This window comes from Pelmatolapia mariae, linkage group LG18, assembly GCF_036321145.2.
Source record: "Pelmatolapia mariae isolate MD_Pm_ZW linkage group LG18, Pm_UMD_F_2, whole genome shotgun sequence".
NCBI classification, from domain to species: domain Eukaryota; kingdom Metazoa; phylum Chordata; class Actinopteri; order Cichliformes; family Cichlidae; genus Pelmatolapia; species Pelmatolapia mariae.
In genome coordinates, this window is record NC_086243.1 from 22,604,524 (window position 1) to 22,625,598 (window position 21,075).

Here is a 21,075-nt window from a genome sequence, read left to right on the forward strand (position 1 = left end):
TTAAATCATATGCTTAGAACAATTTGTGCTTTATGAGAACTGCTGCAAAGCAAGTTGGTTTTTAAGGTGTTAAAACTGTGTTCGGGTAAGTTTAGTGTAAGGTTTGGAGTTATGGATGTGGCTTAGTGGGGATACAGTATTCAAATGCAGAGTAACAAGTGTGTCTGCATGTGTTATCTCCAGGCATGTGCATAGGTTTCCTCCAAGCACTGCTGGGACGTCGGTGGGAGCATTTGAGCATCAGTAGGGTTCAGTTCCTTGATTTGTGCAGAATTTTGTGCATTTTCTCCAGCTTCTGCTGGAATTTTTCATTTATGTGAAGAGAAACCCTAAAACAAAGCACCAGATGGCACAACCAGATTCCCTGAGTAATCCTTTGCTTCTTTCTTGTTTTTACTGTGGGGCCTACATACATCTGTTTTAAATACTGGAGCGAGGTATGCCCGCTGAGCACCCCGAAAATCTCCACATGTGCTTTCTGTTAAATCCAAAGCTTGAGTCTTTATTTTAGTATTTATGAATACAGAGTTGTATTCAATTTGCAGTGGAGAAACAAATGGAAACTCCACAATGACAGTTTCTGCCCCTTACAATAATCCACTCCTGCACGTGCAATGCAAAAAAAATAGTTTAGGTAAATAAAATAAATGCAGTGGTGTTACATGCTTACCCTTTCAAATAAACAAAAACTTTAAAATAAAAATCTGAATCGATCAAACTCTCATACAGATTTGTTTGGGGTTTTTTTTTAACTTCCCGCCCACACGCGCTGCGCTGGTGACAAATCAAACGTACCTCCTCAGAGCAGTCTGAAGCCTGTCAGCAGCTTGGAGCGGAGCTCGCTGTGCACACGGGATCGATCGTTAATAAGACACAGTGAGTAAATATCAAACATCTTTATGTATCTATGAAACATATTCATGTTTCTATTGTATTCATGCAAGCTTCGTTTTAAAAGCTGATTGGCTGCTTAGATTTACGGTGAACGCGAGAGACAGGTTTGTTGTGAGTTCGTTTTTTCCACCTGTGCTATGCAGTCACCATTCATTTATTTTTGTAATATTTTATATTACTGAGTGATTTAAGTCTGTTTGTTTGTCAGTTTTTCGTAATGTAGGTATTAAGAACAGAAGTCAGAAACATTATAACAAAGCAGTTATTGAATAAGAAGTTAGATATTTACTTGAGTCACGCATTCCAGTAAAGTTTTCAGTAAAATAAAGATTTAAATAGCCTTACATGCAAACGTAACTGGTTCTTAGATTGTTTTGATGAATCAATGTGGAGTGACATGCAGATATTTATTCAAGCACAGCATGTAATATGAGGTACTTTGACTTTATCATTTATACTTTAAATACACCAGATCCACCTAAAAGAAATGATAAGGTATTTTACAAGCTTATACAAAGATAAACATGCATTAGTGAGAGTATGGCCTTTTTCCTCATCTATTTAAGTGTAGGACTTTCAGAGTGTAAATGACTATATTTTAACATAGTACAACTGAAATTTTTGAACTTATCAACTCAGTTATTATTATTCCTTTAATACTGTTTTCTACAGTCCAGAGTAAAACTAAAGAGCAACTACGTATTCTGTTCAGCCCCAGAACTCAGTAAACTTTAAACAGGAACATTATTGCACAAAAAGATCATCAATTTCCTCCTTGAGCAGCACTTTGTTGGCTGGGTGTAAAAAAGTCCCTTTCCATAGCAAGAAACCTTGAAGAAACCTTCAATCAAGAATCAGGCTCTCATTATGGATGGTCGTGAGCTTGGACCGACTGAGGTTGTGTAAATAACACATATGGATTCATCGTAAACTAACATATGTCTTTAATCAGAATCAGAATCATCATACTTTATTAATCCCTGGGGAAATTATGTGGGTTACAGTTGCTCCAGTACAGTAACATCAACAAAAACAGACCAGACTATTTAACAGTAGAATATGTTAAGATATAGGGAATAGCACAATATAATATATAATCACCAAATAATAAATCATTCCTTAACATTACGCTTTGATAAGAGTTTTACTTTAATTAGTTTTGGTAATTTTGCCTTAAGGTGTTTATTCTGAAGCCATTCTCACATGCTGAACAAGTGTTGCTTTTCCTTAACTTTACAATCCAGCTCATCCCAAGCCATCTCTGTAGGGTCTGTGCTGGGGGAGTAAGGAGGCCAGGTCATCTGTTATGGTGGTTTGCTCACTGTCCTGTTAAAGGACAAGTGATTCAACTTCATTTCAAGTTAGCAATGGTGCCAGTGAGGTTAAAAAACAATTTCTAGAGGAGGAAACCTGGGGCAGAACCACATTCAAGGAGGGTGGACCACAGCAATAACCAGCTGTGGTGGAGAGATAATGTTCACTATAAACTCCAAACAGATGATGATTGTTTGTCGTTCCAAGATGTTGACTTAGGTGTTCCTTAGAATTCTGAATAAATTACAATAAATCAACCTTGTCACACAAAGATCCTTTCAAACCATCACAGTTCCTTCTCAGTGCTGCACAGCAGGATCCACAAACATCCAACCAACTCTGTGTCTTGAAACAGTTAGATCTAAACTAAGACTAATCGGGCCAGAGTAAAAATTTCCACTGCTCTGATGTCATGTCTGATGTGTCTCTTGGCCAGAGTAGTTCTCTAAATCGTATCTGTCTTTCTCGATAATGCTTTATTTTATTCTGTTTATTTATTTTTACAAATGAAAACATCAGAAGGACAGATTATGTTGAATAGTTGTGAGATGAAGTTATAGAGGCAACACTGAAATGGTTTGAATGTTACTTGCCTGACTGCACTGTGCAAGTGTTAAGTTTAGTGGAAGGGGTGGGGGTTGTTTTTTCAGGACTTTATCTGGGCCCTGTAATTCCAGTGAAAGGAACTCTTATTCCAGTGAAAGGACAGTTTCATTCTTCTGACTTTGTGGGAAAAGTTGGGGGATGGTTCCTTCCTGTTCCAGCATGACTGGCATCTCACCAGTACATAAAGCAAGTAGGGGTGCAACAATACTCGTATCGATATTGAACCGTTCGATACAGTGCTTTCGGTTCGGTACGCATATGTATCGAACAATACAACATTTTTAATTTATTTTATCAACTTTTCTTCTGACGATGCTGTCTGTGTTGGGGAGCTCAGTGGATCTGCGTTCGACTTATCCGCCTAGGCTGCACTGTCGAGCACAGATCCACTGAGCGCAGCGCAAGCTAGCGAGTCAGAAGTTAAGATCCTTGCAACATGGCAAATTGAACCTCCCCCACCCTCATTCAGATCTGGCATTTGGAACTATTTTGGTCTTCATGTGAAGTATGACCCTGAAGGTAAGCACGTCATGGACAAAAGTAAAACAGTATGTCGGATGTGCCACGCAATGCTCAATTACATTGGTGGGAACTACTGCGTTAGCGCAGTTAGCTTGTTAACGTATTGACGCCGTCCAGCCCCACGCACTGGGCGATCCGCGGTAGCTCGTTAACGGAGATTTGCCGTGTTGTGGCGTTAACGTCATTTCAGATTAACGCTGACAGCACTAGTGGGAACACAATGAATATGACTGCACATTTACTCCGACATCATCCTAGTGCAAAGACAAGTGGAAGCAGACAAAAACAACAAGCACGCATGCTACAAACTTTACCCGAGTCATTTAGACAGCCGTTAGCACATGATTCTCCTTATGGGGACCTGATATGTTTAATATGCTGCTGAGAATATAGCCAACAAGAAGCATATAGTATAGCTTTTATTTTGGAAAGAGCCATTTCTCTATAATAAACCCTCTTTTCCAAAGATGAGTGATTTCTCGATCAGATAGATTTATTTTTTTATTAATTTGTTTTATCAACATTAAATTTAAAAACTGTACTTTTGAGTTAAAATATATATTTATAATTTTAATAAATGACAAATTAAAAAGACATGAACATTTTTTTGTATCGAAAAAATATCGAACCGTGACACCAAAGTATCGAACCGAACCAAACCGTGAATTTTGTGTATCGTTGCACCCCTAAAAGCAAGGTCTATAAAGACATGGTTGGGCAGATTTGGTGTGGAAGAACTTAAATGGCCTGCACAGAGTCCTGACCTCAACCTGACAGAACACCTTTGGGATGAATTAGAGAAATGTATTTCTGGGAGAATGGTTGAAAATTCCCATACACGCACTCCTAAACCTTGTGGGAAGCCTTCCCTGGAGAGATGAAGCTGTTATAGATTGTAAAGGGTGGGCTAATATCACATTAAACCCTATAGATTAAGAATGGGATCTCACCCAAGTTCATGTGGGTGTGAAGGCAGACGAGCAAATACTTTTGGAGCAGAAGACGAAGCGAAAGACTACAGAGAAGATTCATGGATGTAGTGAAGGTGGACATGCAGGAGATTGGTGTGACAGGATGGTAGAGATAGGGTAAGATATATAGGGTAAGCTATAGTGACCATTAAGTGGGATTTATGGTCCATGACCATATTGTGCTCCTTTGTTTCCTTGGCGGTATGTTTCGGGTCATTGTCATGCTGGAAGAACCATCCACGACCCATCTTCAGTGTTTTTGCTGAGGGAAGAAGGTACTTGTCCAAGATTTTGTCCTGTACCCTTGGCATAAAAACAGTCCCAGGACATTTTTCCACCTCCATGCTCCATGCTTGATTTTGGTTTCATCTGATCACAGCACTTTCTCCCAAGCCTTCTCTGAATCATTTAAATGTTCACTGGCCTGTACATGTCTGTTCTTGAGCAGGGGGACGTTGCAGGAACTGCAAGATTTCTATCTATTAATGTATAGTTTGTTACGGATGGCATTTTAGTGACTGTGGTCACAAATGCCTTCAGATCATTAACAACTCTTCCTGTGTAGTTTTGGGCTGATCCACCACCTTTCTAATGATCATCCTCACCCCGTGAGAGTCATGGTCTGAATGCTGTGTTGGGTGTTGGGACAATAGTCTAGGATGAAGAACTTTGGCCATGTTTAATGTAAGTGTCCATGACTATGACACTACATACAGAAAGGATGCTTTTCTGAATATGGTTGCTCTGCAGAAAACAACCAATGGCCTTTTAATAATGCCCAACAGTTAACTGAAAAACATTCCACATGATAAACCCATATAATGAGGCAAAAGTAATGAAGATACTGCCAGTAGTGTTGTGTCTACAGTTTATTTTACAAGGGGGAAAAAAACATATTACAAACAACCTTGATTGAGTCAGTCTGTGCAAATGTTTGACATGGTTCTCTAAATATTTCCCGTGCCATTGCACTTTATTTGTTGATCATTTACTTGTGTGTAGAAGTGAAAAAATGTGGGCATCTCGTGCTCTGAACTTGACTCTAAAAACCTCGAAATCAATGTCTAAAAAAGGGGAACACTTTGAAGATAATTATAAATGTAGTTGTCAAATTAATGTAGTGGCAACAATAATATTCCCCTGTGAAAGTCAATGGAGAGGAGATTAATGTGCTGTAATCTTTGCAAGAGGATCTCCAGGGAAATTTGATAACATGCACTGGTAGAAACTAGTGCACTTTGGACTTATCAGTCTGCACAGAGGCTAAATGAACTTGTTTTATTTATCAAAGTGAAGGTACAAAAAGGGAGGAAGAGTTCAAGTCAGGGCATGGTGTCCAGATGTTACCACTGATAGCATTACGACAGAATAATTAACACACAATCACACAACTGTTTCCAGATTGCAGTATTTCTTCTTTGCATGTATTTTCTTAAACCCAGGGAACGTGAAGTTTCTAAATGTTTCCTAATGTGGCTCCAGTTCTGCTTACAGCTTAGCAGTGTTGTATTTTATTGTTTTATTGTAATGGGAACATAAAATCCAGACATCAGATCTATAGTTGCCTGCAGCTTTACAGGAATCGTGGCGCTAAATTTTGATTTATTTTTGTCAGTTTCTAATTTGTGTTCCCTCTTGATTTAAGATAGTCCCCCTGCCAAGTAATGTGCACACTGTTGTTCAAGCAGAATGTTTAAAGACACGGTGAAATGAAATGCTTTTTGCTTTTTTCAGTATTTTTACAACAAAATCCCTCTCTTCTTTTAACCAATAAGTAATATAATTAGTAATATAATTTGTTCAGTATTCTTGTGTTTGAGGACTGGTTATATGAATCACCTGTGGTATACATCCTGACCTCTGTTGCACTGACTTCACTCCCTCAGAACAATCTCTCATTCAGCATTTCTCGCAAAAGTGAAACTCTTGAAAATACAAAAAAAATGAAGCTGAGAAGAAAACAGAGAAAATAGAAATGAGAACTATACACCACTCAGTTTTAAAACTACAGCCATGGCAGAATGCGTCCTCTGGTTGCACCCTTCTCTATAACACTAATGGCCACTTGCCTTTAAAGTTGTTGATTGAATTTTCATGAGGAAAACTTTCTCATTGTTTTCTTGTATGCATATTCGAGGAGCTCATAAACCCCAAAGCTGTATGGCTTTGGGAATTTGTGCTAGCCTTACTGACATCCTTACCTTAAAAATATGAAGCACATCATATGACATATTAGCCATGCTGTAACTTGGGTTTTGGAATTTGGGGTTCCTGTGACATTTTCTTCTTTTTTGATTATGATCAATCATTATTAATTTTGCAGATTAATTTCACTGTACTCATATCTATTATTTCGATGAGAGTGGGTCAGCCTATACTTAACCATATTATGACAATAATAATATGGTGTGTTCATACCAAAAGCAAACCAACTTTTCCCCTCAGATATTTGTCCCCAACATCTAAAAAGATGAGGAGCACGGCAACCAATCACGTTACAGCAACATACTTTCAAACATTACAATGTAGCCTACCTTTCTCCAAACTGAGTTCATTTTCTCTGTGTTTTATCTAAATGCAAAGTTTAACCAGACATCTCCAGTCATCAATAAGCACGTCCTAGATTTCTGAATTTGTCAGTGGTGTCAGGAGAACCCCAGCTGGTTCATGCATAGGCTGTTTTTCAGCAATGTTGCAATATTTTAACTTGCGCAAATGTACTATGCCCTCTTCTTTGGTTCTGTTGAGAATGCACCATTACGCATGCAGTCATAGCTTTTACTAAGAATGATCAAGAGAGACCGGAGGACAGGAAAAAAGGAAAGCTTGAAAGAGAATGAAAAATACAGTGCTCTTACAACGTAAATAAAGTTTCATTTGGTTAATCTCTAAGGTTTCAGGGTTTTTGTTTTTTCTAAGAGGATAATCAAGGAAATTCTAAATGACTGCACTGAATTACTGCAGTTAAGTCCTATCATAAGAACTGGATTTAAATCTGCCTCGTATATAAATCCTGCAAGTGTTTGTTGTTTGTATCACTCAGGGGATGTACATTTTTCTGAATGTTTACGTCTGTATTTCCCTTGACAGTTTTATATCATCAACATGGATTTCTCAGAGGAAGACTACGACTATGACAACACCACCTACAACTTCACCTATGATGATTATCCTGCCGTATGCGAGAAAGGGGACATCCGATCTTTCGCAGCCCTCTTCCTGCCCATCATGTACACCGTGTGTCTGGTGGTGGGACTGGCTGGAAACGTTTTAGTCATGGCTGTCTATGCCTACCACAAACGCCTGAAGACCATGACAGATGCCTTCTTGACCCACCTGGCTGTGGCCGACTTGCTCCTGCTCCTCACGCTCCCTTTCTGGGCTGCTGATGCTGCAAGGGGCTGGGAGCTAGGGGAGGTTGTTTGTAAAATCGTGTCCGCCTGCTACACAGTGAATTTCACCTGCTGCATGTTGCTGCTGGCGTGCATCAGCTTAGATCGTTATTTATCGCTGGTCAGAGCACAGGATAGAGACCAAAGACGATGGCTACAGAGGGCGTTTACCAGGAAATGCTGTTGGAAGGTGTGTTTAGCTGTTTGGGTGACAGCTTTCCTCCTTGGCCTTCCTGATTTAATACTCTCAGAAGTGAGGCAGGCATCTGATAGAAATGTCTGTCTAGCCGTCTATCCTTCATCTATGGCTCGAGGAGGTAAAGCTGTCCTAGAGGTGGTCGAGGTGTTGTTGGGATTCCTACTTCCTTTGCTGGTCATGGTGACTTGCTACTGGCGGGTGGGCTGTGCACTCCGGGGCCTCCCTGATGAGAGCAGAGGGAAGAAGTGGAAAGCTCTGCGTGTCCTTCTCATTGTCGTAGGGGTGTTTGTGATGACTCAGCTGCCTTACAACGTGGTTAAGGTGTATCGGGCAATGGATACAGTCTACAGCTTAGTGACCCACTGCGGGGCGAGTAAGGTGCTTGATCAAGCGGCTCAGGTGACAGAAAGCCTGGCTCTCACTCACTGCTGTCTGAACCCGATCCTCTATGCCTTTGTGGGGTCTTCCTTCAAGATGCACATGATGAAAGTGGCCAAGAAGTTTGAAGCGAAGCGAAGGAAGAGGGGAAGCAAAAGAACACAAACTAATGTGGAGGAGGAGATGGAAATGTCATTCAACTCCCACACTGCATCCCAAGAGACAAACACATTCTCAATATGAGACATGACTAAAATGTCAGTGAGGTCTATGTGTCTATATATGCACACAAGGTCCAGCAGGAGAGCATATAAAGCTTTTGTTGATGTAGGGTGTAGCAGCAGTAGCAATATGCTTGCAAATCATTAAACTGTTCAAAAATTCCACTAGTTTTAACAGTCTGTTCCTAAAAACAGTTTTATTGGCAGATCTTTTTCTGCCAAAGCGAACAGTTTATGTACTGGTTTCAAAGGGCTCCAATATATATTACTTTTTTTGCCCTCTGTTGAAGAGAAAAAAAATCATTTCAGCCACATATATTTTATGAAAAGACCTGCTGAGACAGTTTGTAGTTACTCTTTGCAGGAGTAGATGTATTTATTTACAGTAGTATCCATTAGTGTTTGGACAATGACAGCCACCACAGTGGGTTTACAGAGAACTAATTCAAGTATTGCATTAACTTTTCAAGAATTACGGACATTCTTATACACAGTGCTCCATTTTCAAAATCATGGAAATTAATTTTTTGATTTTATATTTAAAATTAATTTTAGATATAAGGATTATTTTTAATAGCTGGATGAAAATCCAAGTCCATGGACATCACCGACTGCTGCATTTCATTTCTTGAGATGCTCCACTTGGCTCTTACTACAGCTACTTCAGTTGCTGCTTGTTTTTTTTGGATTCAAAAACCATGCTTTTGTAAGTTGAAGTCAGGTGACCAAGTGGCAAGTTAAGAATATCCCAGCTCTCTGCCTCGAGAAACTCTTGGGTTGATTTTCCAGGATGCTTTGGGTTGTTTCCGTGTGCACTGTAAAATGCTATCTGAGCAGAGAGTACAGGCCTGTACACTTCATAATTCATCCAGCTACTTCTATAAGCAGGCACATCATTAATAAACACTAGTGACCCGGTTGCACTGGCAGGCATGCCAATGCCATAACACTGCCTCCACTATGTTTGACAGATGATGTGGTTTGATTCATATCACGAGTCATTTCTCTCTTCCTCCATATGTTTCCTGTCGTATCAGTCTGATAAAGTTCATCTTGGTTTCATTTGTCAAAAAAAAAAAAAAAAGAAGGAAAGTCTAATCTGTCTTTCATGTTGCTGAATGTAACCAGCGGTTTGCACCTTGTAAACACACTGTGCTGATCATTTATCATAAGGGTGTATCTGGAGAGTAGACTTTGCCAATAATATGTCTACCTCCTCCTGAGTGTTCTTGGTTGTTTTTTTGTTTTTTTAAACCAAGGAAAGAATTCTGCAATATTCCACTTTAGTTGCTTTCTGTGGTCTTTCAGGTCTTGTTTTTGAGCTGGCCTTCTTTTAAAGAACATACTAGATTGCAGAGTTAGAGATTTATGCTCTCTTTGACAGGTTTGTTTTTTTTTTCAACCTAATGATGTCCTACCTCACCCTTTTTTAATATCTTGCGGGACGTAATATAAGGAGTTCAGTAGACAGCTACCAAATACAAGTTCAACACTTTGAACCAAATGCAGATATTTGTTTAGTTTTCTATTATTCTGCTTCTCAACTGTCCAGTTACATCTAAACCTCTGAAAATGGGAGTCTGTGTAGCTATAAAGTCAGTACATTAATCACGTTTTATCGTTTGATTTAAAAATCTGCTGAGGAGGTGAACAGAGGTAAAATTACATAAAAATATTCTCCAAATACTTATGGACCTAACTATCCTTTTAATCCAGATCTTCAAGTTAACTTGTGCTTCTCTGGGATTTCACCAGAAACTTGCACTCTGCCCACACAGTTAAGACTTATTACTAAACTCTCTCTGCATTACACACTAAAAACACCCACAAAGGAAAGAAAAACCAGACCTGCTGGAACTTCAGCTTTGTTGAAATAGTGCTTTGTTTAATTACAATCAACCATGAATAAAAACTCCAGACCCATTTCATGTAATAATCTGCACAGGCTGTAAACCAGATATTATATCGTGCACCTATGAAAGGGTGAGCAAAGACTTTGAACCTCTGTATGTTTGCCAAATATCTGTTTTTCTCAGCTCAGGATGTTTCCTGAAAACTCTTAAAAAAACAAAACAAAACAAACAAAAAAAACCCAAACATTAACCATCAACAGAATTGCTGTAATGCACTGCTGGTGTTTCAGAATCGTGTGATATATCTACATCCACTGGGACTTCGTTTGGTTTGATGTGGGAATGCCGCATTTGTTGTTTCCTGAATTCCTAGGAACATCTGAAACACATGTTTTTCCACACACAGATTCGCTTCTCTGCACTGAGAGCCGAGGCTGCACAGCGGGGTAAAAAACACTTTTTTATGAGGCAATGACGACAAGTTTGTAATCGTACTTTATCACTACATATGGGTTTACCACTGAACTGAAATTACTTAGAAAATGTGTAGCTGCAGACAGAGGGAGGGCTGGACACATTCAGATATTAATTATTACCCTTACCGTCCAGCATCGGCATCATTAACCCTGACAGATATAAACAGGATACTGCATAGTTCAAATGTTTTTGATGTCTGTTGCAACTTTTTCTTTTTTCTTTTTTTTTAAAATGCATGCTCCAATTTGACAAAATGTATACAATCAAATGTTTACTTGTGTCATTAATTTTCTATTCATTAGATGCGGGGATTATTTATTATTCTTTAGTATTTTTTTCCCTGTATCCCAGCTGGTGGAACTCAAGTATTGGTGTATACTGCAGGTCACACACTCATGTGGAAAGCATCTGAGAGATGTTATCCATCTGTTAACAGAGCAAAACACTTCATTGAGCCAAAAAAGAAAAAAAAAGGGGGGGGGGGGGAGGGGGGGTTGATCCAATTTGAATTGTTGCATACCTTCTGTGTGATTCAAGACAATTTTGAAAACTATTATTTGTTTCAGACTCAAAATTTGCATTCGAGTGATTTTTGTTCATTTTCCTTACATGCATTTCCTTTGCAAATACAACTGTGCTCATTAAACTGATTTATTGAGAATATAAACAATATTTCTTACAATAAAAAATGAAGTATACAAAAAAAAACAACTCTGCAATTGTACTATATTTAGAACAAAAGTGCAACAAATTAAATTAAATTATGATTAAGGCAGTCAACTGACTTCAGTTTCAAACCTGAACTACTTTTTTTTTTAATTAAATAAGTAAAAATATTCAATTATCTAACTAATGATAGGATAAACTGAGGCCTAAAATGGCAGTATCACAATAATTTAGAAAAGAAAACTTTCTGACATTTTCACAAAAACAAGGTAAACAAAATGTAGCCAAAACATTAATTCAATAAATACAAAATGGTGCTTGAACTTTAACTGGGAAATTGAATAGATGAAGACGTACTGCATGAAGACAAAGCTTACGTCTCCTGAACTGGATCATCAAAGAAACAAATACTGAAATGTTATTGCAAAGTTCAACTTATCTACAACACTGTTACAGTCCCAAAAGTGGATAAGCTGTGCAAAGGAAAACAGTTATCAACAACTCAAGCTTTCCGCTGGATGTGGAAAAATACAGAGACACAAAAGTGCAGCAGGAATGTGAGGAATGTGAAGGATTTGTCTGTTTACTTGAGACATCGTGGCTCATGGCTTTATAAATACCTTGTGGTTCATTAAATCAGGCACTTGTTTTTGCTGGACAGAGTCTGGATATGTTTAGCTGTGAGGTGCACATCAGTGAAGTCTTTGTTTTTTGTTTTTGTAAGATGACAGTGGTATATCAAAGTATCATCTGTGAAATTTCTAACAAAATAGGACAAATCTTTACAGTTTTTAAGAGGCAGAAAGTGCTTCTAAAGATTGTAAGAGTGTGCATCAGAGTCACCGTCAGACATCAGTAATTCAGGATCTGCACATCAAACAGGTCACACACTCCCTCGTTGTCTTCCAGGTTGAAGCTGTAGTCTATACCTGAATTTGGAGAAAGGAATCAGTGCAAAAATGAAAAGATGGCACCCACACTGAACACAGATTCCAGCTGTTGATGATTTAGTACCTAGATCAGGATGTGAAAGGCAAGGCCCAGAGTTCAGAATTGGCCCAACACAGACATTAATCCAGCCCACTGCACTGCTTTGGAAAATGTGAAGGAGGGCAAACATTTACACTTTCATCTGTATTTTCATAAGTTTTACAGCTCCTTTAATAGATAAACAATTAAATAACATTTTATATTCATGTTTAACATTCCTGTTTTTTCGTAGTCTACTATAGAATTTTTCCTTTTCTTAATTAACAAAAATGTTTTGAACAATGAGCTATTAGAACTTTTTCTGTAATTTTACACTTTTATTTCTGAGTTTAAGCCCAAAGAGTTGTGCTGTCAGAGCAGCATTTCTTCTTTAGACTGTAGAAGTGGATGACTGATGAAATGTTTCTCCCACTGAAAACACTACGTCCAGGAGAACAGAAGCAACTTTTTGGGAAATGTTAATATGCCAAATTAAGATGTTAAATATGTCAAATAATAAACCTGCTAAGCATCAGGATGTTAGCATTAACTCAGGATCATCTGTTAATCATCATCTGAATGTCTTCTCTTTGACCTCCAGTCGTTAAAATGGACACATTAGTGATGCCTAAGGTCTGAAAGATAAAACCAGAGAGCTTTATAACAGAGTTAGGGGTCTCAGTTTATCTGAAATAGGACTTTATGGAGGTCTATATGTAGGTAGACTACCTCCAGTAGTTAGGGGTAAGTGTGCCCCCAATTACAGAATTACAGAAAATTGGGGCAATGAATGGAAGCCAAGCAATGCACTGCTGTGGAGGGGTTAGCAGCAATATATATTTAAGCGTAGATACTGAATGTAGTTAAAACAGGTGCTGTGATGCTTACCATCAGTGGACATGAGTTCATCAATCAGGTCAACAGCTCCTACAAAGAAAATTAAAAACATGTTTCTATTCCACTGTGGTGTTAAACGTTCACTGTTCTGGACCATTTGTAGCATATCTGTAAACAATTCATTCCTTTCCTCTCACCAGTCTATCTCCCACTGAAGGAAAAAAAACATTAAACAAAAGCATGCTTAGACCTAAGAGCGTCAACTGAATCAGAACTGAAACAAATGTGAAGTAAACATTAAAAAAAGGAAAAAGACTCTTCTGATTGTATTCAAATCCCTGGGCCTCACCCTCTCGGTTATCCTTCATGTGGTCTCCAGTGGCACTGAGCTTCAGTAGGCTGCTCACATCCAGAACAGACTGGAACTCCTGGTCCACCAGGTCCATCTCCTGCTGCTCCAACCCCATCACCGGTCGACCGTGATAGACTGCAGACAGAATGAGGAGTCGAAACAAGGTCACTTAACCTCATAATGAAGGATTAAGTTATCTGGAGGCAGAAAACAACAAATGTTGGAATGTGCACTTGTTTACTTTAATGTAAGAGTTCGAAAAACATGATTACCACCACTCTCATTTGTCCAGTAAATAAGAAGTTAATGCCAAAAGGCTGTTAATTTATTAATGTCCACGAGGTCATGCATGGAAAGAATCCTATACATGGCCCACTTTAAATCTGAATTATTTTTACCTAACTCATTCTTAATGTACAAAAAAAATAAACACACCCTATGCACTGGCTTCTCATCTACACACCACTGTGCAAAACATACCATAAGCTTTCATTTTACAGATTCCAAGTGTTCCCAAATGTTGAGTAAGTAAAAATCATTCAGTGAAAGGTCTTGTGATTTTGTTGGGGCAATTCCTCATTTTTTTTTTTTTTCTGGAAGGAAGGTCAGACTGGGTTTCGCTTTGACACTCTTCTACTTTTAGTGCAACTCTGACTCATCCTCTATAAAACTTAGAGCTGCCAGCTGTTGATCTGTCAGATATACTGGAAGTCTTTTTTTTTTTTTTTTTTAATAAAGCCACATGAACATATGCAATGATTAGCCACATTAAAACCAGTGAAGTATATGGCACCGCAATGCAATATTCTGATGGAGGGAAACTGGCATCAATGTGGCTGTTACAAGCACCACCCACCTAAATACTGTTATAACCCTTCTACACAGCTTAACAGGTTGCATGGAATCCAGTCTCAGCATTACAGAAATGTACAAAAACAAGTCAAATTAAGGGAGCGCCTACAGGACCCACTGCAGACATCCTGGTGCCGGACACCACAGGATAACTTCAGAGGTCCTGTGACCATACTCAGAGGGGCCAGAGCTGTTTTGCACAAGTGTATTTTTCCACAGTATTAGGCAGGTGGTGAGGCAACCTTTAAGCAATGTAAACAAGTTGTCAAGTAGCTGCCATTGGGAGAAATTTGATATCTTGTGACTCATTTAGGTGGAGAATGTTATTCCAGAGAATCTGATAAAGAAAAATGAAACTTTCCCATAGTAACAGCACTTTGAGGTTATTGAAGATCAAGTTTTCTGTGCAAAATTTTGTTCATACTCTCCTTGTTTATCATTTTTTCACAAGCTACAAGAGATTGAAGTAAATCTGCAAAGAAATTGGTCAAACTGTGCATACTGACGCTACAGTTTTCCTAAGACTTTAGATTCTTTTCTTATGGCCTAGATCTGGTTCACGCAACTCTGAAAGTCAGCTTGCTAAGAGAGGGAACATCGTGACAGACAGCAGTTTTATTTTTTGTTTCAAGATATTAGCACTGTATAGTATTACAGAAGAAAGTAGCAACTAATAACTTCTGCTGTTCTTGCATGTCAAGACTCTACAACAGCTAATACTTCTAAGTCAGCTGATAAACAGCAATACTTTTAAAACAATAAATCAATCACATTTACATAATCAATTTCAGTGTTGTCCGTGGACAGTGACACATTTTCATAATTTTGCAACTTGATCAAAATATGATTAAAGTGCAGACTTTTCGGTTTCTTTAAAGGGTTTTAAGAAAAGTACTGCATCAACCGTTTTGGAATTGCAGCTATTTTAATACACAAGCTCCACATTCAGTGGCTCAGAACTCACTAGACAACTGACTGACAAGCAGCTTCCTGTCAAATGAGGCTTGTTTCCATGTTACCTCACAATAAAATATCTATGACTTCCATGTTGATGTTGTGTGTGGTTTACTGGAAGCTGAGTCTGTCTGGACTGTGTCTATAGGCAAAACATTTCCCTGAAGCCATCCTGCAATACAGTTAAACAACCAGGAGATCCTCTGATATTTTTATAAGACTGACAGGCCAATCATTTTGCATTCCAGTGCTGTTGACAAACACCTTTATAACCAGATACTAAAAAGTAAATAGCAAATTGAGAATTTTACACAGTGAATTACAAGAATTACATTTACCTCTATGTACCATTAAAAATAATGATAATGCAAGTTTTTCTTCACCTTGAAAGTTGTGGTGTGGATTTGGTAATGTCTGGTATTGCTAAGGAACTATTTTTGAATAAATGCCAGCAAAGGCTGCACAGTACCGGTTGCAGTAATATGCCAAGAAGTGTTGCGATGCATCCGGTCATGACCAGACATGACTATGTGAACATCAAAAATACCAGAAGTGAAATCCTTAAATGAAGAAGGAGGCACTTTTGACTGCTCCTGAGGGGTCACCACAGAGAACACATCTGCACGTTTTATTCTGACACAGATTTCACGCCGGATGCCATTACTGACGCAACCCTCCTCCCATTTATCCAGACTTGTCACTGGCACTCCCAGTACACAGGCCTGGGGCCCCCTGAGGCTTAAATACATTAAAGTGTTAAAAATCAGGAACACAATGGCAGTTTATTCTGTTAAAATAGGCACTGAAGTTCAGAAACAACATGCGCAACTGTAACTTGAGGCCAGTTTATACCACCTTCACATTATATCTAAAATATTTTATCAGTTTCTTTCTTTAAACCAACATGCATGGGATTTATAACTATAGATTTATAGTTATCATCCATAACAATCTGGCACTACAGAAAGAGGAACGCAAACTCCATTGTTAAAAGCAGTTAAATGAAGGGCAGTGCTTACAAATCAAATGTAACAGCAAAAGCACCCATCACTCATAGTAGACCTGTTTGTTTAACATCGACAGTGTGTCTTTCTTAAAAGAAAACACACTATCATGTGTGTTAGGACACATTCATTCTTTTAAGAATATATGATGTTCGATACATTTTTTTTTCTATAGAAACAATAGTTTTTATATAGGACTTCAAAAAAGGGGTGTACAACACATAAACTGACCGACATCATAACAACTTATAATGACTTCCTGAAAACTTTCTTTTCCTAGCTAAACATGAGTAACTTCCAAGTCTACAACAAAGGAAATGAAGTCTTCTAATGAAAATACGTATTAAATGCTCTTTTTTAGCAGAAAATTAAATCTATAATTAACAGCTCTCACTAAACATGTGGCTAGCAATTAAATCATTTACAAAATAACTAAAATGCTGTTATCAAACAATAAACTGCAATAAAGTTACAACAATATAAGGTAATATTTATTACCCTAGAGCAGTGGTTTTCACATTTGCTCCTGAGTGTGTGACTCTGACACTGAAAAACTGAAACCTTATGTAGCACCACAAATTGGTTGACTATATAATTAATAAAAACTGTTCCAGCAAAAACTGAACATCAGAAAGTAAACCTAGTTTTTCTGAATTGGTCACTATGTCAGAAGTTTCTTCTGAGGCCACTTTAAATTTCACAAATGACTCAACTTGTAGAAGTTTTTCTTGACTATAAATGCAAAATTTTTATTACACATGTGTTCACCGCAGCCTCTTTAGCAGGCAGTAAAACTCTGTGGTGGTTTTGGTGAAGAACTTCAACAGCATTAAAATTCACATACCCTAAAGCCCATCCTTACCCATCTGCACGTCAGGAGGGGTGGCCGACGGAGTCAGCACATCATCATGTTCTGGCAGCACCATCTGGTGGTCTGAGCAGAAAGACTCCTGGCTGCAGCAGGAGGTGGTGTTGGTGTTGGAAGTGGAAACTGAAAGAGGGAATCTCTGCAGGCTCGCGGGGGTGCTGGGTGGAGTTGGCATCTGACAGATGTCATCAGTGGGGGGTACAGAGAAGACCACAGGCACTCTAGATTCTGAATCTCTGTTGATAAGCATGACCTGAATGGGAGCACAGTGGCTGCGCAGGTTCACCTGGTACTTCTTTTGACCACTCTGACTCTTAAAAACAGCAGCATGCCATTAAGTATGTCATTTAATAAAGCAGTTATATAGTTGAACTTTTTTTAAGAATATTTAAAACTGATCACATGATCACAAGGACATGAAATAAGATGCTTGCAGTGATAAACACAGAAAACCATCAGATAAATGTGCATTGTTTTTAGGTTTGCACTGTTTAGTTTCTGTGCAACTTTACAGTTTTACTGTTTACCATCACAGCAATATCTAGATGCAGCAGACAGCTGTCTTCTGTAAAACAAGGACACCAACAGCAAATAAAGCCTACTCACAAAGTTACAGACTAGCTGATTGATTCTAGAGCACACATAGGCCATTATGTACAAAATAAAAAGCCAAATGTGACGAGAATCTTGCAGCTCACTCACAAGCTTTTATCCACCTGTAATAAAATCTGCTAGATAAAGCCTGTGCTGTGTCTGGCGTCTGCTCTCATTAAAGAAGAGTCAAATAAAACAGTACATTTCTATACAACCAAAGCAATACTACCATTTCTGGCAGTGGCACCTCCAGCTGAGTTCCAGCAGGAGCCACAACAGCTAGAAGGGTTTCTCCACTAAAAGCGCTGCAGATGTCTTCATGCGTCACAAATTTATATGTGTAGAAGTGTTAAAGAAGCCGGATTACTGTTGGAAGGAAATGGAGACAATAAACTTGAAAAACAAGAACTGTGAGCATTGTGCAAATTGGGATTAGCCTGGATGTGATTTCACTGCTTGACAATGGCAATTATATTTATAATCCCTGCTTTATAGTGTTTTCTCTGATCAATAGGCAAACAATGTTAAAAGGATCAGAGAAGGATTTGTTGTCTCTGAACCGAGTAAATGGGGCCTTAAGAGAACTAGAATTACAAACTATGCAGACAACAATACAAAAAACACCCGGTGATATTTCACTGCAAAACAAAGCAAGCCCTACTAACAGATATTTTACTCATTTAATATGAAAAAACTGAGTTAATATTTGGTTATTTTACAAAGTCTTAAGATGAAAAAGAAAATCAGAACTACTGTTCTGCCAACATATGATAGAAAAGGCAGAGTGATGACATGAGATGCACAAAAGCAGTGCCTCCAAGTGAACTAAAGAAAAACATTTATTTCAAAAATGTAGTCACAAAAAGGATATGTGTTGACAATGGGATCATGGTTCAAATGTTTGATGTTCTCCTCCAGCCAGGCCTTCTGGTTGTCCAGCTCTTTCTCTTGGGCTTCCAGCTCAGCAATTTGGGCCTTTAAGACATTTACCTGCTCCAAAGCCTCCTCAGTTTGGCTGGCTATGTTCTCACCCCTTAACATAATGTACAGGATAAGGATGTTTTCTTAGCATTTGCTCCATCTGCTTCATCTTCAATTAAAGTGTGTTTATCTTTAAATTAATGTAAGCACCAACTCTGCATGCATTTTTAAATCTACAGAAACATTAAAATAATAACTTTTTGAAATAGTAAACATTTTGTTTCACACCTCCACTGGATTACATTCTTGTTTTTCTTCTCAATTAGCCCCACCCCTTCCAGTACATTGGTGATATCATATATCCTTCTCTTCTGCTTCACTGCCAAGCTGTCTGCAGCCTGTTAATTCAGACAGACATATCAACATCACATCCATATTTCCATATCAGCTGTTCGTTTATAGCATCTTGACATATACACTTGCAGGTCCATCATAGATACCAGGAAGTTTCTGCAGGAAATGCTTCATCAGTGAATCCAAGAAATAGGGAATTTGGCAAATTAAGCTGCACAAAATAACAAATCAAACTCCTTGGCAGAAGAAGCCAGTTATACAATGCCAGAGGCGAAGGGAGGAGGGAAAGGGCTGAGGAACCTGCTGTGTAAACATTGCCCAAGTTTGGCGGGCAAGAAGAGAGGGAAAACGCTACCAATGATAAAAAATAAATAAATAAATAAATAAATAAACAGCTGCAGTAATTAAAGCTTCAAGTAGATCAGAGATTGACACAGGCAGTTAACATGAAACAGAAGTCTCTAAGGAGAGCACTGGAGTGTGAAAGTCATTTACAAATTTTACTAGATGCCCAATACTTAAGGACATTGCTAGTGGGGAAATTGAATAGATGAAATCAATTACATATATAAAACTGACTGGAAAAAACTTGATTTGGGTACCGCATTGTTATATGTTACTGCAGGATCCCACAGGGAGTCGATATCTGCTAGGTCTCAGGAGCATAAAGACAGGTAGACAGAAACCTAATTTCAGGAGTTAAGTCTTAGCCTTCTCTTTTAAAAGAAGATGATTCCTATTTCATCTTATAGCCCATGGACATATGAACCTGGTGACACTGGGTCACAGGATAATGCCATGTTTAATCATAATGCAAAAAGACTGGGGATCAGGATGCCACTCTGGCATCTCCCCGGTCGCTCATTAAAAGTAGGTTTCAAGGGAGTCTGCTATTAAACTTATTAAGTGTATTTTAGTGCAATTCAATTAGGCCTGATTTAGCATTAAACAAACGATAAATTGATAAAGCATATGAAATACAATGATTAGCTTATTTTCTGTCAACACATACTCTAAAAATATATTTTCTTTTTAATGACGAAAAAAACCCTTTTGAGTATCAGTGGAACTATAAAGGAGGAGTCCGGGTAATGGCGGCTTGCTACTCCACCTGTTAAACAAATCAGTATACCTGACTGGACCCGTAATGACCGACAGCCCTTTGTTCGCATCTGTTGTATTAATGTTGTCAGTGGAAAACACCACTTAATGCTCCCCCCAAAACAACCCACAAAACCCGTCGTCTCCGTTTTACTGACCACTTTCAAATCAAGGACGCCGTCCTTGGCTTCTTGGAGCAGGCTGACAAACTTAATAGTGAGGAGCCCCAAACTTTTCTCATGGCGACTCGATGTCGAGCGTGCCGTCTCAGTCGTCTCAAACTCCATCTTCTTTTTATAAAAGAAACCCTTACTTGCTTTTACTCAGCCACCTACGTTTTAATGCGAATAACGATAATTTCTTTAAGTTAGCAGATAACGTCGGATCCCTTAACGGGACGACAGCAGCACCTGAAGGGTTTTTAAATGAACGGACGTTACGTTAGGGTCCTGTTGCTATGGCAACCGATTTGCGGCTCGTGCCACGGTCGACCCCCACCGCCGAGCTCGTGCCAACTAAGTCCCGCCTCCCCGCACATCAAACATCACTGACCAATCGGTACGATTAGTATTAGTATGGAAGCCCATAGTCGCCGAAAATATAGGTTAACATTTTTTTAAATTAATTTAAAAAACATATAACATTTTATTGAGCTATTCTACTTATTTAAATTATTTTGTTATAGGTCGTGTTTAATTTTAGCTTTCCTAACAAGGATTTCATACCATCTATTTATATATATTATCATATTTTGGTAAAATTCCCAAACACTATAT

The 21,075-nt window shown here is 38.5% G+C and overlaps 2 protein-coding genes across 2 annotated transcripts; one reads left to right on the forward strand and one right to left on the reverse strand.

The window, feature by feature from the left end:
• The first annotated feature begins 797 nt into the window (after positions 1–797).
• On the forward strand, positions 798–11,562 carry ackr4a (atypical chemokine receptor 4a). Its single transcript, XM_063461876.1, has 2 exons — positions 798–876; positions 7,398–11,562. Exon 2 carries the CDS (start codon positions 7,413–7,415, stop codon positions 8,517–8,519), a length of 1,107 nt encoding a protein of 368 aa, XP_063317946.1. The 5' UTR covers positions 798–876; positions 7,398–7,412; the 3' UTR covers positions 8,520–11,562.
• Positions 11,563–11,750: 188 nt separating this feature from the next.
• On the reverse strand, positions 11,751–20,727 carry e2f5 (E2F transcription factor 5). The gene is made up of 8 exons (XM_063462559.1): positions 20,458–20,727; positions 19,133–19,242; positions 18,795–18,956; positions 18,153–18,261; positions 17,324–17,642; positions 13,649–13,786; positions 13,351–13,389; positions 11,751–12,422 (listed from the first exon to the last, which is right to left on the reverse strand). The coding sequence occupies exons 1-8, from the start codon at positions 20,584–20,586 to the stop codon at positions 12,346–12,348; spliced, it is 1,083 nt and encodes a 360-aa protein (XP_063318629.1). The 5' UTR covers positions 20,587–20,727; the 3' UTR covers positions 11,751–12,345.
• Positions 20,728–21,075: the final 348 nt, after the last annotated feature.